The 13,334-nt window shown below is 42.8% G+C and overlaps 2 protein-coding genes across 9 annotated transcripts in view; one reads left to right on the top strand and one right to left on the bottom strand.

The window, feature by feature from the left end:
• LOC311623644 (olfactory receptor 7A10-like) overlaps nucleotides 1–13,334 on the top strand; it is a gene marked incomplete at both ends in the record, with an annotated part of 162,645 nt that overhangs the window by 82,947 nt on the left and 66,364 nt on the right. The gene's annotated exons all lie outside the window — the stretch shown is intronic.
• LOC311623596 (adhesion G protein-coupled receptor E2-like) overlaps nucleotides 1–13,334 on the bottom strand; it is a 39,279-nt gene that overhangs the window by 12,541 nt on the left and 13,404 nt on the right. For 5 of the 6 annotated variants that reach the window (XR_014795172.1, XM_084885876.1, XM_084885877.1 and 2 more), the window contains exons 8-16: nucleotides 13,179–13,295; nucleotides 12,923–12,995; nucleotides 12,810–12,874; nucleotides 12,173–12,219; nucleotides 11,968–12,045; nucleotides 11,162–11,339; nucleotides 801–908; nucleotides 392–612; nucleotides 33–209 (exon numbers count right to left, since the gene is read on the bottom strand). Coding sequence is in view for 5 of the 6 variants with exons in the window: in XM_084885876.1 (XP_084742002.1) it covers nucleotides 33–209; nucleotides 392–612; nucleotides 801–908; nucleotides 11,162–11,339; nucleotides 11,968–12,045; nucleotides 12,173–12,219; nucleotides 12,810–12,874; nucleotides 12,923–12,995; nucleotides 13,179–13,295 (1,064 nt within the window). In the remaining variant the exon portion in view is untranslated. The remainder of the gene's footprint in view (nucleotides 1–32; nucleotides 210–391; nucleotides 613–800; nucleotides 909–11,161; nucleotides 11,340–11,967; nucleotides 12,046–12,172; nucleotides 12,220–12,809; nucleotides 12,875–12,922; nucleotides 12,996–13,178; nucleotides 13,296–13,334) is intronic. The other variant, XM_084885878.1, reaches the window with a different exon arrangement.

Here is a 13,334-nt window from a genome sequence, read left to right as displayed (position 1 = left end):
ACATTGAATTCAACCCCTTTTAGGGCTCTTACCTGCACATCATAGTGGGCCATGAGGACAGCAAAGCTGCTGAGGTGGTTGCATTGGCAGGTGGTGCTGGTGTCTCTGGTGCCCACCCTCCAACAGCCTTTGGTGGACCAATAACTTCCATTCTGGCCAGACTCCCAGAAGACACAGAAAAGCTTCTGCTGTGGCTCTGGGGCCACTGCCTGTAGGAACAGGGCAAGGTGTGAGCTGATGTTTCTGGTACTCAGAAATGCTGACCCAAATCCTGCTTGTGATGGGCTGTCCTGGGGAGATGATGCACCCTGGGAGAGCCCCCAGAACCTCAAGTCTATTCCCAGCAATCAGGATGATTTTATATCTATAGCCCCATCCCAGCAGGACTCACATGCTTGAAGATGAAGGTGACTGGGGAGCTTAGGTTCTGGGTGTTATTATTGCTCACAAAGACGGAGATGACATCTGAGAACAGGACGAGGGAGACTTCCTGCCACAGGCCCTTGTGTGTCTCATGAAGAACTTGCTGCTCCTCAGCTTCTAGAACTAGGGGGGCTTCAGCCATCAACTTGCCCATTCCTGGGGTGGACAAAAGGCCCACCGTAGACGGACCTATAGGAAAAGACCATGGTTGACATCTTGAGGGGCTCACAGGACCCCTTCTTCAGGTAGACTCTTTTCTTGTGGATCCCACCATAGCCCACACTTTTCTTTAAACTTCAATTCTCCATTTGTCTCACTCTTGGGTATCTTGCCCCCACTGTGAAACCTCAGTGAACTTCTCCCCATGCCAGCCTTACCTGAATCACCAGATTCCTGTACTGCATCCCAGTCCAGCATCATCTTTGCCTGGTTAACACTCAAGGTGACCTTCCTGTCTCCTTGATTCTTTATCTTCAGAGACAGTTCTATAAATTTTGGAAGTTATATTGTGAGGTTGTTAGATTAGTAATTGAATCTGCAATGGTTGCTATAATAACCTGTTATATATGATTAATATATTATATAAATGTATTACATATATATATATATATATATATATATATATATATATATATATATATATATATATAAAAGCCTAAGATACCAGACAACCAGAAGACTGAATGATTGGTTGACTGGTTATTATGACACACACTGACCATCAGGGCACAGATGCTCAATAAAGGTCAGTCAGTGCACTCCCACAAAGGGAGTGGCAGCTCAGCTGACCTACAAGCACCAGATGCAGGGTTCACTGTGGCTGCACGAGCCTCTCCTGATTGCAACTGACTGTATGTGAGCCCACAGCAGGTGTAATGGGACTGGGATCCTTGTGTCATGAGCAGGAGCCGCAGGCAGGAGCTGCTGGTTTCGGACCAATCCCCACAGGCCACACTGAGGGACCTGACCAGTGCACAAATCCATGCACCAAACTATATATATTTTTAGTAAACATGATAATAGTATAACACATAATATTTTGTGTACATAATGATAGCATATATATCATGTGGATTTACAAAGGATCATAAGAGAATATCATGAATGATTATTCAACAAGTTAGATAACCTGGATGAAATGAAGAAATTACTAGAGACATACAAACTACCCAAATGAAATTAATAAGATATAGAAAATTGGAACATGCCTATAACAGGTAAATAGATTGAACCATTAATTAAAAGCTACCCCAAATAAAAAGCCCATAACTGATGGCTTCATTGGTAAATTCTTACCAGCCACTTATGAAAAAATGAACACTAATTTTTGTAAAATTCTCCATAAATTAGGAGAGAAAGGAAAATTATCTAAATAATTCTATGAGGCCACCATCATCCTGAAAACAAAATTAGATAAAGACATCATAAGAAAACAAAACTGCAGGCCAATATCTAACATACACTGAGTGGCCACATTATTTTATTATGTGTTCAGAGATAATAATAATCTCTGGATTATTATGAGGAGACAATTTGTATATTAGCCTTTTATATATAGGATATACACTGAGTGGCCAGATTATTTTATTATGTGTTCAGAGATCATAATAATCTGGCCACTCAGTGTATATTCTATATAATAAAAGGCTAATATGCAAATTGTCTCCTTGACCAAGAATTCGACCAGCAGGCAGACCAGCCAACTGTCCATGCACAAATTCATGCACCAGGCCTCTAATATATATATCTACACTAATAAAAGAGAAGCATGCAAATTGATTGTCCTTCTGCTACACGCACAGCCAATCAGAGCAAGTATGCAAATTAACCCACCAAAGATGATGGTTAATTTGCATATGCAGGCGCTGAGCAGCCTGGGTCCAGGAACATCCTCAGGACCCAGGCCTCTCCTAGCCTATAGATCCATGCTTACACCCTGGGAAGCAGGGGTCCCAGAATGCCTCCTGGCCACTCCAGGCCTAAGGGTGCAGGCACCAAGTGGCTGGGGTCAGGGCTGAAACATCTTTGTGTCATGGCTGCTGTGGTCTCAGCACACTCCCCCAGCCTGGTACCCAGGACATGGGGCTGGCTCTGGCCTTGGGAGCATGTCTCCCCACCCTCCCCACCCCCAGTTGGTGGGGACATGCCCCTAGCCCAGTTGGACACAATGCAGGATGTGTGAAACATCTTTTCTTTTCTTTTCTTTAACTATATTTTATTGATTTTTTTTTTACATAGAAGAGGGGAGAGGGATAGACAGTTGGAAAAATCAATGAAAAAAAAATATCGATTGGCTGCCTCCTACGCACTCCCCACTGGGGATGTGCCTCCAACCAAGGTACATGCCCTTAACAGGAATCTAACCTGGGACCCTTCAGTCTGTAGGCCACTGAGCCAAACCAGTTCGAGTATAAATACCTTTTCTGACCACTCATTGGCTAAGCTCCCTGTACACCACCACTTGCAGTGTTTTTGGTAACTTGGGTTATAAGAATCCAAGAGGATGATCTAGGGTTTTTCCACCTCACTCCTGGAGGAAAAAACGAAGATCCACTGCTGGAGGGCTAAGAAATGTCATATCCTGCCCTAGCTGGTTTGGCTCAGTGGATAGAGCCTTGACCTGCCAAACACAGGGTCCGGGTTCGATTCTGATCAAGGGCATGTACCTAAGTTAATGGCTCCTCCCTGGCCAGGGCCCAGGTCAGGGCTCATTCAGGAGGCAACCAATCAACGTGTCCCTCTCACATTGATGTTTCTCCCTCTCTCTTCCACATTCTCTAAAATTCAATGGAAACATATCCTCAGGTGAGGATAAAATTAAAAAAAGAAAGAAAGAAAAAAAGAAAGAAAGAAATGTCATATCCTATGAAAGACACATCTTGAAAATGCCTAAAGAAAGTTGTCATTTTTTTTCACAGTAAAGGGACTGGAGTCCGTGTTGATGAAAACACCTTGGTGGTTGTGGTGACTGGCAGTGGCTGCAGCAGCAGGGTAATGGGGCTGGTGCCTTCCCTTAATCAGCCCGGTCACCTCCCGCAGAGGGTGGCCAGACTGCAGCTTAGGCCTGCTCCCCATGGGAGGGTCCAAAGCTAGATTCCAGTCAAGAGCATATGCCTGGTTTGCAGGCTCGATCCCCAGTGGAGGGCATGCAGGAGGTAGCCGATCAATGATTCTCTCTCATCATTGATGCTTCTCTTTCTCTCTCCCTTTCCCTTCCTCTCTGAAATTAATAAAAATATTTTTTAACAACATCAATAACAACAACCCCCCCACAAATAAACAAAAAGTATGGTGCTGAGTTCTGGTCAAAATGGCAAGGTAGGTCCCATGAGTACATCAAAATAATTTCTAAATTATAGAACAATCAACTTGGAGAAAAATTGGAAGACTAGCTGTAGAGAGGCCTTATAACTAAGGATATAAAGAAGAAGCTACATAGAGACTGGTAGGAGGGCAGAGATGAGCTGGCTCAGTCCTCAAGTGCAGCAGTTGAGCTTTGAGAGAGATATCTTGGCTGCAGAGGTCCGAGGAGTCCCAGCCCCACATTGGCTCCAAGCCTAGAGTAACAGAGGAGCCCCCACAACTCACAGCTGTAAAAATCAGTAGTTATTCTGTCCACCCAAGTGAGATGAAAGGCTGTTGGAAACCCAAGTGTCCTCTTAAACTAGGGTCTGCACACGTGTTTACTGATTACTACTAATGAAATTGAAGCAGTAATAATTTTTAAAAAAAACTTCCAACAAACAAAAGTCTTGGACTGGATGACTTTGCAGATTAATTTTGCCACAGTTAAATAAGAATTAACACCTATCATTCTCAAATTATTCTGGAAAATTCAACAGGAGGGAAGTCTCTCAGGCTCATTTTATGAGGCCACCATTACTCTAATGAAAAAGATACCACAAAAATAATTATGGGCTAATATTCCTCATGAACATAGATGCAAACATGCTAAAAAAAACAAAACAAAAAAAAAACATGAAAAAACTGAATTCAGCAATGCATTAAAAAGACTGTACACCATACTTAACTGGGGTTTATTCCTGGTATGCAAGGTTGGTTCAATATCTGCAATGCAATTAATGTGACACACCACAAACAAAATGAAGGCTAAAAATCATATGATCATATCCACAGATTTAAAAAAAAAAAAAAACATTTGACAAAATCCAGCTTCCATATGTGATTAAAATTCTCAGCAAAGTGGGAATAGAGCTAACATACTTCTACTTAATAAAGGCCACTTATGACAAACTCACAGTTATCATTATACCCCTTAGGATCAGAAACCAGACATGGGTGTACACTTTCACCACATTTTACCCAATGTAGTATTGGAAGTCTTAGCCACAGCAATCAGCGAATAAAAATAAATAAAAAGCACCCAAACTGCAAAAAAGTAAAACTGTTATTATTTGTAGATGGCATTATACACTGTAGAAAGAACCCTCAAAATTCCACCAAATACCTACTAGCACTGATACATTCAGTAAAATAGGAGGATACAAAATTAATATTGAGAATTCAGTCACATTTTTACAGACCAGTAATGAAGTGCCAGGAAGGGAAACCAAGAAAACAACCCCATTTAAATTGCATAAAAATATGCCTAGCAATAAATGTAACTAAGGAGGTAAAACACCTGTACTCAGAAAACTGAGACATAGTAGAAAGAAATGGAGGAAGATAGAAATAAACAAAAACATATACCATGCGTATGGATGAAAAAAACTAACATCATTAAAGTGTCCATACGTTACCCAAAGTAACGTATCGATTTAATGTATTCCACATCAAAATACCAATGTTGGACGTGACATCAGAGGAATGGCAGCATGAGAGATTGCCTTGGTCTCTCCCCTTGAAGTTTCAAATATTTGAATAGCTACATTTCAACAAAGGATTCCCAGCCCAATGCACAATCCTGTCTGAGAGATTTGCACATTGAGACATCTGAAGGTGGGCGAGTGGGAGGAAAGTGGGAAGGTGGGAAGGAGAAGAGCTGAAATGGACCAGAGAAGCCAGAAGCTTGCTGGAGCTCTCTGCAAGGCTGAGAGAGGGGAGGAATCAGGTGGCTGGGGGCACCCCTTCAGCTGGGAGAAGCAGGCTGGTTCCGTGAGAATCCTGCAGGAGTGGGCAGGATGAGCTGCAGCTGATCTCAGTGACCTGGGCAGGGATGAAGACAGAGAAACAAGCCACAGGCCTGGCTGCCTCCACTCACCCTTCCAGAGCTCCCCTTTCATTCTCCCAGAGCTAGCAGCAGGTCCCAGAAAAAAGCTGTAGCAGCAAGTGTTGGGTTGCAAAGCACATTATTGAAGTATGGTAGCAACCATACTTAGGTAAAAACTGCAGTTTGAATTTTAACCCTGCTGTTCTGGCTTCAGCACTGGCTTACTTGCTTAAACAATAGGGTCGTTGCCTCAGCTTCCAGATTGAGACCTGGAGGCTAAGGCAATTTTCCCGTGCCTGTGGACCAGAACCACAAAAAATTGATTCCCACTGACTCAGTATCTCCAGGAGTAGAAACTGTAGATAACTTTTAGAGATTAACCGCTCAGCTCTGCTTCTGTACTATTTGCTATCACAAGATAGGGCCATATTCCTACATCCAACAGCCTGCAGGGTTGTTTCCAGCCTTTAGAATTTAGAATTTAGAACAAAGGAAAATTTTTTCTGGTTTAGACCTTTAAAAGGACTGCCTACACCCGAAACGGTGTGATTGTGAGTGTGGCCACCTGTGTGTGGTGCTCTTGCGGCTGTCCTGGCCAGTTCAATAAATCATTGCCTGCTGTTTTTAATCAATCAGCAGCCTCCGGTGGTCTTCTTCTGACTCCAGGGTTCGACCTCACAACAATTATTTGCAAACCCAAGAATCGGTACTATGGAAACTCTTTCTACCTGAGTGACATGCACCCTCTTCAACTAATCCCAGGGTCGAGTGGAGACACAGTGTGGATGCCACAGAGGTCTGCCAGTCACCAGGACTGGGAGAGCAAAGCAACAAAGGAAGTGACCTACTTCCCCCAGCTCACCCTACCCCATACATCACAGTGAAATGCTGGCAGTGTCTGGGGACAGGGAGCATTGTTTACTACCTTTCCCCGGATGAGGTTGTTCTCCTAAGACCGAGGTATCTAAACTAGGAAGGCTTCTCCAACCTTCCCAGGAAGCATAGGCCATTTCCCCTTAGAGATCTGAAAAAGCAGAGCAATTCAGGAGAACGAAAAAACTTGTGATTCGGCACCACCTACTGGAAAACGATGGGAAGAATTAAGCAAACAGAACGCTCAATTCATCAAGGCCTTTTCCAAAGCACAAGGTATTAAAACTGTCAAAAGTTAATGACGTGGAGATCAGATGCATTAAAAAAAAAGAGAAAAGACTGCTGTATACATGAAAATTTCTTTCATGTGAACTTAATGGAAACTACACATAAAAACCCCAAACTGAGGAGAAAGAGGAAATAGAGGGAAAAAATATGAAATACCACCACCAAACAAAAACAACAGACAGGAACACAAGGAAAAAAAAACAAACAGTGGAGGCACAGAGCTACCAGAAAACAAAAGATAAAATGGGAAATCCTCATACACCAAGAATCACCCTAAATGTACATGAAGGGAATTCACCAATAAAAAGGCACAGAGTAGCAGATTGGATCAAAATCAAAATCCGAGGTATCTCAAAAGATTAAAGGTGGATCTGCTTTATGACCCAGCGATTCCACTTCTCCACTTCTGGAAAGAAAGTGGAGAAACCTGAAATGCTAATTTGAAAGCATAAATGCACCCCTATATTCATTGCAGCATTATTTACAATAGCCAAGATTTGGAAGCAGTTCCATCAGTAGATGAGTGGGGGGAAAAAGATGTGGAACATTTACAGAATGAAATACTGCTCTGTCATAAAAGGAAGAAAATTTTACCCTTTGCCTCAGCGTGGATAGACCTGGAGAACATTATGATAAGAGAAATAAACCAGTCAGAGGAAAAACAGTACCATATGATTTCACTAATATATAGAATTTAATAAACAAACTGAACTATTAAGCAAAACAGAGATTAATAGAGGGTAGGCAGATAGCTCTGAGAATGGAGATGTTAGTAGAGTTAGAGAGATTGAGAAAAAAAGAGAGAGAGAGAACTCATGAACATGGCTGACAGTATGGGGGGTGGGGTGGGTAGAAATGGAAGAGGGCATAGATGGGGATAAATGATGAAGAAAAAAATAAAATAATATTTAAAAAAATCCAATCATAACCCCAGCTGGTTTGGCTCAGTGGATAGAGCATCAGCCTGAGGACGGAAAGGTCTCAGATTCAATTCTGGTCAAGGACACATGCCTGTGTTGTCAGCTTGATCCTCAGTAGGGGGTGTACTGGAGGCAGCCAATCAATGATTCTCTCTCATCATTGATGTTTCTATCTCTCTCACCCCGTCCTTTCCTCTCTGAAATCAATAAAAATATATTTTAAAAATTGAATCATATGTTTCTTTCAGGAGACACATCTAATTTGCAAAGACAAATATAAACTCAAAGTGAAAGGATGGAAAATGATTCTCTAAGCAAATAGCATCCACAGAAAAGCAGATGTAGCCAATGCTTATATTCCAACAAAATAGATTCCAGGATAAAAAAAGAATAAGGGTCCAGCTGTGGTGGCTCAGTGGTTGAACATAGACCTATGAACCTGAAGTTCATGGTTCAATTCTGGTCAGGGCATGTACGTGGGTTGTGGCAGTGTGGAGTGTGCAGGAGGCAGCTAAGCAATGATTCTCTCTCACCATTGATGTTTCTCTCTCTCTTTCTCTTCTTTCCTTGTGATATCAATCAGTATACCATATATATATATATATATATATATATATATATATATATATATATATGGAAAATGGAACCCTATTATTTAGCTGGTGGGACTGTAAATGGAAAAGTTGCCATTTTGGAAAAAAAAAATAGTTTTGTGGCTCCCCCAAAAGTTGAATATAGAATTACCATGTCAGAAATTTCACCCTAAGTTATATATCTCAAAAAGCTGAAAAAGTTATTCATACAAAACATGTACATCGATATGCATAATAGCACTATTCACAATAGTCAAAAGGAAGCAATAACCCACATGTCCATCAATGAATGAATGTGTAAACAAAAGGAGCTATATCCATATCCAATGGAATATTAGTCAAACATAAAAAGGAAATAACTGTGATACTGAGAACCCTGAGATTAAAACACCCCTACTAAGAAGGGCTCTTGGTGGCTAACTGGGCTCAAATTAAAAAAAAAAAAAAGCAGAGGTGCAGCAGCCGTTTCTTCATAGCAGCCACTCATGCAAACTGCACTTCACCAAGAAACCTCTGTGCTAACTGCCTGCCTCTGTCTTAAATTGCCTGCCATCTGAGCCAACCCCTATGAAGGTACTAGAATCCTACTTCAACCAATAGGATGGAGGCTTCCCCATCCAATCAGAGATGCACAGTGTCAACCAATCAGATCAGCTATATTTTGACCAATCAGAATAGTGCCTTCTGGGGCAATCAAACAGGGAGTATTTGGCGTCCTCATTTACATAAGAATGGACCTATCAAAAACCAGGATGGGGACTTCTGTCCATATAAGCCAGCTACTTTTCCTTCTAGAATGAAGACTGTCTCCCTGGCTGAGCTGAAGCAGAGCAGACCATTGAGGAGCAGAACAGAGATGTCTACCCCAAGAGGGGCCTGGCCGCAGGGCTGTCCTATAGCTGTGCTTTCACAGTTATGCTGTATCAAAATTGGGCTGTATCACTCTTACTTCTTTCACAGCTGTGCTGTGTCACCATTGAAATATTTTAATTAGTAAATAAAGTTTCCTTCTTCACCAAACTGGGAACTCCTGTTGGCCCCAAGGACCACCAGTTGACAATGCATGCTACAACATGGATGAATCTTGAAAACATCATTAGGTGAAAGAAACTAAATTATAGGGTAACAAAAATGATCCTATTTTATGAAATATTCAGAATAAGCAAATCCATAGAGACAGAAGACAGATAAATGGTTGCCAAGGCCTGGAGGTGGGAGCAACTGTTTAGTTAGTACAGTGTTTACTTTTGGGGTGATGAAAATATTTTAGAAATATTTTAGGAGTGATGATCACAACTCTGAATATACTGAATGTCATTGAATTGTACACTTTGGTTAAAATGGTCAACTTTATGTTATGTGAATTTTACCTCAATAAGACAAATTATTTTAAATGTCAAGTATTTATATATATTATTGATTTCAAGAGGATGGGAGAGAGAGATAGAAACTACCAATTATGAGAGAGAATCATTGATCAGATGTTTTCTGCACACCCTCACTGGGGATCGAGCCCGAAACCTGGGCATGTGCCCTTCACCAGAATCAAATCCAGGATCCTTCAGTCCACAGGTTGATGCTCTATCCACTGAGCCAAACCAGCTAAGGTTCAAGTAATATTAAATATACTAAAGGCCCAGTTCATGAAAATTCATGCACTAGGTCTGCCCCGTCTCACAGTCCAGGAACCCTAAGGGGTGGGAGGCAACCAGCAATCAGGGGAAGGCGACACTCCATCACACCTCTGCTGCTGCCACTGCCAGTAGGGCAAGTCTCGGCAGGCCCTGGTTATCTGAGCCTCGGGTGGCCCTGGGCAGCTGGATAGCTATCATCTGAGGCTTGCCTGCACCTTGGGCCAGCCCTGGCTGACTGGGGGCTGGGGGGACTGGGCAATGCCATCTTGTGGCTGTGAGAGCATCAAAGTCAATTAGCATATTCCCTCTTTATTAGATAGGATATTGTTTTTTGGTTGTTAATTCTCACCTGAGGATATTTTTTCCATTGATTTTTAGAGAGAGTGGAAGGGATTGGGGGAGAGAGAAAGAGAAACATTGATGTGAGAGAGTCACATCGATTGATTGCTTCCCGCAAACTTCCTGATTAGGGCCTGTGATTGAATCTGCAACTCAGGTATGAGCCCTTTACCAGGAATCAAACCCACACCCTTTGGTGCATGGGCCAATGCTCCAACCACTGAGCAAAACTGGCCAGGGCTAAATCTATATTCTTCAAAATTAAGTAAATTGTTCTCTTTTGAAGCCTTTTGTGTTTCATCTTAAAATTTTCATTATTTTTATTTCACTGTTCATAATTAATTTTATAATGAAAATGTATATTAACTGTCATTTTATCCATTCTTTTTTATTGCAGTATGATTGACATAACATTAGTTTCAAATCTACAACAGATGGCTTGATATTTATATATACTGCAAAATGATCACCACAATAAGTTTAGTTAACATCTGTCATTATACGTAGTTACTAAATTTTTAAAATTCTTGATCAGGACCTTTATTGTTTACTTGCACAGACACTGTCGAATATGTAATACAGTATTACCAACTATAGTTGCCATGGCATACATATATATCCTCATGACTTATTTATAAGTAGAAGTTTGTACCTTTTCAACAGCCCTTCACCCCCTGCTTCTGGCAACTACCAACCTATTCTTTGTATCTATGAGTTTATTTTTTTAGGTTCCACATATAAGTGATAGCATTCAGTATTTGTTTGTCTGTCTGAATGATTTTATTAGCAAAATGTATTCATTTCTCTTTAAGCTTTTACTTTAATTTGTTTATGAGTGGTCACTCAGCTCCAGTGAGGTTGGGGGAGGAATGAGGTGCAGAATGGACAGGGCTGAGCCTGGGGGCAGACCCAGGCACTTACCTGTGCCTCCAGTTGCTTTAAAGGTCAGCGATTCATTGGATGGGGCCTTGCTCAGCTTTTTGACGACATGTTCCATGTTGAGGAGCAGGTTAGTGGCCACATAGTTCTGATCTGAGTGGGACCAGGTCTCCAGGTCCCCAGGGCTCTCCAGCAAGTCATCCACCTCCTGTATGAGGTCCTGGGGGTATGGACACAGAGCCATTGGCGCATGCACTACCGGGGCTACAGGAAAACTTTGCCTATTCCGCTCCAGCAAACAGATTCTAGATGCTGTAAATTTTGGGTGGTACCAGATTGCCCCTGCAATCCAGCCATGTAGAGATCAGTCCTGTTCATGAATGCCAAGGGTGATGAAAACTGAATGGGCAGGAATAGCAAGAAAGCTGTTAGTTGGCCGAAACCAGTTTGGCTCAGTGGATAGAGTGTCGGCCTGTGGACTGAAAGGTCCCAGGTTCGATTCCAGTCAAGGGCATGTACCTTGGTTGAGGGCACATCCCCAGTAGGGGGTGTGCAGGAGACAGCTGATCAATGTTTCTCTCTCATTGATGTTTCTAACTCTCTATCCCTCTCTCTTCCTCTCTGTAAGAAATCAATAAAAAATATATTAAAAAAAAGAAAGAAAGAAAGGTGTTAGTTGGTGTCTGAGGATCTAACAGTGAGTACAAGTACTTGCATGTCTGCTTTCCCCACCAACCCTAGGAGAAGAGGAGACTCAGAGCAGGGCACCATTGTGCCTCTTCCCAAACCAAGGCTTCCCCAGTTCTCCATGGGATTCCTCCACTGCCTCCCCCAGGTCCTCTCCTTACCTGGATGTTGTCCGGATCCGAGGCTGACTTGAAGTCTCTGTCCAAATCATTAAATTTTTGTACCAAGGGGGAGAGCCTCTGGGCAGAAGGGAGATGTGATGGTCAGAGAGTGTCACAGGTAGATGGGGAAAGTTGGGGAAAATAGGTGGGTGCTGAAGGTGGCATAGAGGTATTTCCTGCCTTTGTCCCTGCGGGAGTCACTCACCTTGTTGTTGTTGACTCTAGGGTGTGCATTCCAGTTGGGGAAGATCCCTGGTGCAGACAGAAGGGCAGATCATTAGGTGTATGTGAGTGTGTGTGTGTGTGTGTGTGTGTGTGTGTGTGGGTGAGTGTGTTGGGGGTAGGGCTGGGGACCCATACCAGGTTCCTTCCCAGATTGTCATTTGGTAATTTACGGACCCTGGTTTGAGAATAGAAGCACCTGGGAGGTTCCACTGTTCCCCCTTCCCTTAGTGGGCACTTTTTCCTAGTCACATGGAAGCCTCATAGCATAATAACTTTTGTCCAAATGTGGATGGAATTAATTAGCCTGAGTCCTACATGTCTGCTACCCCCAGTTCCCAAAATTTCCTGGGAAGTTCCCAGCTACCTTAGGGGAACATCACAGCTGCCTGTGTCCCAGCCTGAACATTTAGACAGAGGATTCTCACAAGAATCCAGGGCACTGGAAATGCTGCATTTCCTGGTCACGACCTGACTTGCCTCCCAGTGATAGCCTTAGTTCTCACTTCTCACAGTGAAGGTGAGGGTTGGCTGGCTGGAGAGGGAGCAGGGTCTGATGGGCGAGGGGCAGCAGATGTTTCTATTCTCTGGCCCCTTAACATCCCAACCAGGACACAGACCTGGGTTCTTCCCTGAGTAAATCCATGATCCCTGATGATGCGGTTCTTTGTAGCCTGGTTCAGATTGAGTCCCTGATCTCTGAAGATCATTTCCATTGGAGTCTGGTTCAGATGGGAGCCTCTCCTTTTGAGTTGAGTTTACAGGAGTGTTTTTGTTTGGTGGGGTCCATGTCATGTTGCCAAGACCTGAAACAACATTCTTCTGGGTCCTCAGGTCATGAACTGAAATTTTTGGGAAGGGTAGGGAAGTTCCTTGTGTAGGAACATCGATGGAGGCTGAGTAGATAAGAATTGGGGTCAGGGTGCCAGGGTTGTTGGCCAGGGATAGGGCTGGCTAGGGAAGGTGGACTCCCCCTTGAATCTCCTTACCCCCTTGTTCCTGGACAGGATCCTTGAATCCATTATTGCCTGGGAGGTCCAAGAGTCTATCTGTAATGTTTGAGATCACAGGGTCTCTGGAAGGAGAAGTTCTCATTCTGGAAGTCACTGGTGATGACAAAGAAGACAGATGCTACATTGGAACAC

The sequence above is a fragment of the Pipistrellus hanaki genome (assembly GCF_964339955.1).
Source record: "Pipistrellus hanaki genome assembly, chromosome: 5".
NCBI lineage: Eukaryota > Metazoa > Chordata > Mammalia > Chiroptera > Vespertilionidae > Pipistrellus > Pipistrellus hanaki.
Note: the sequence above shows the minus strand (reverse complement) of the source record. Positions and strands in the feature narration are given on the sequence as shown.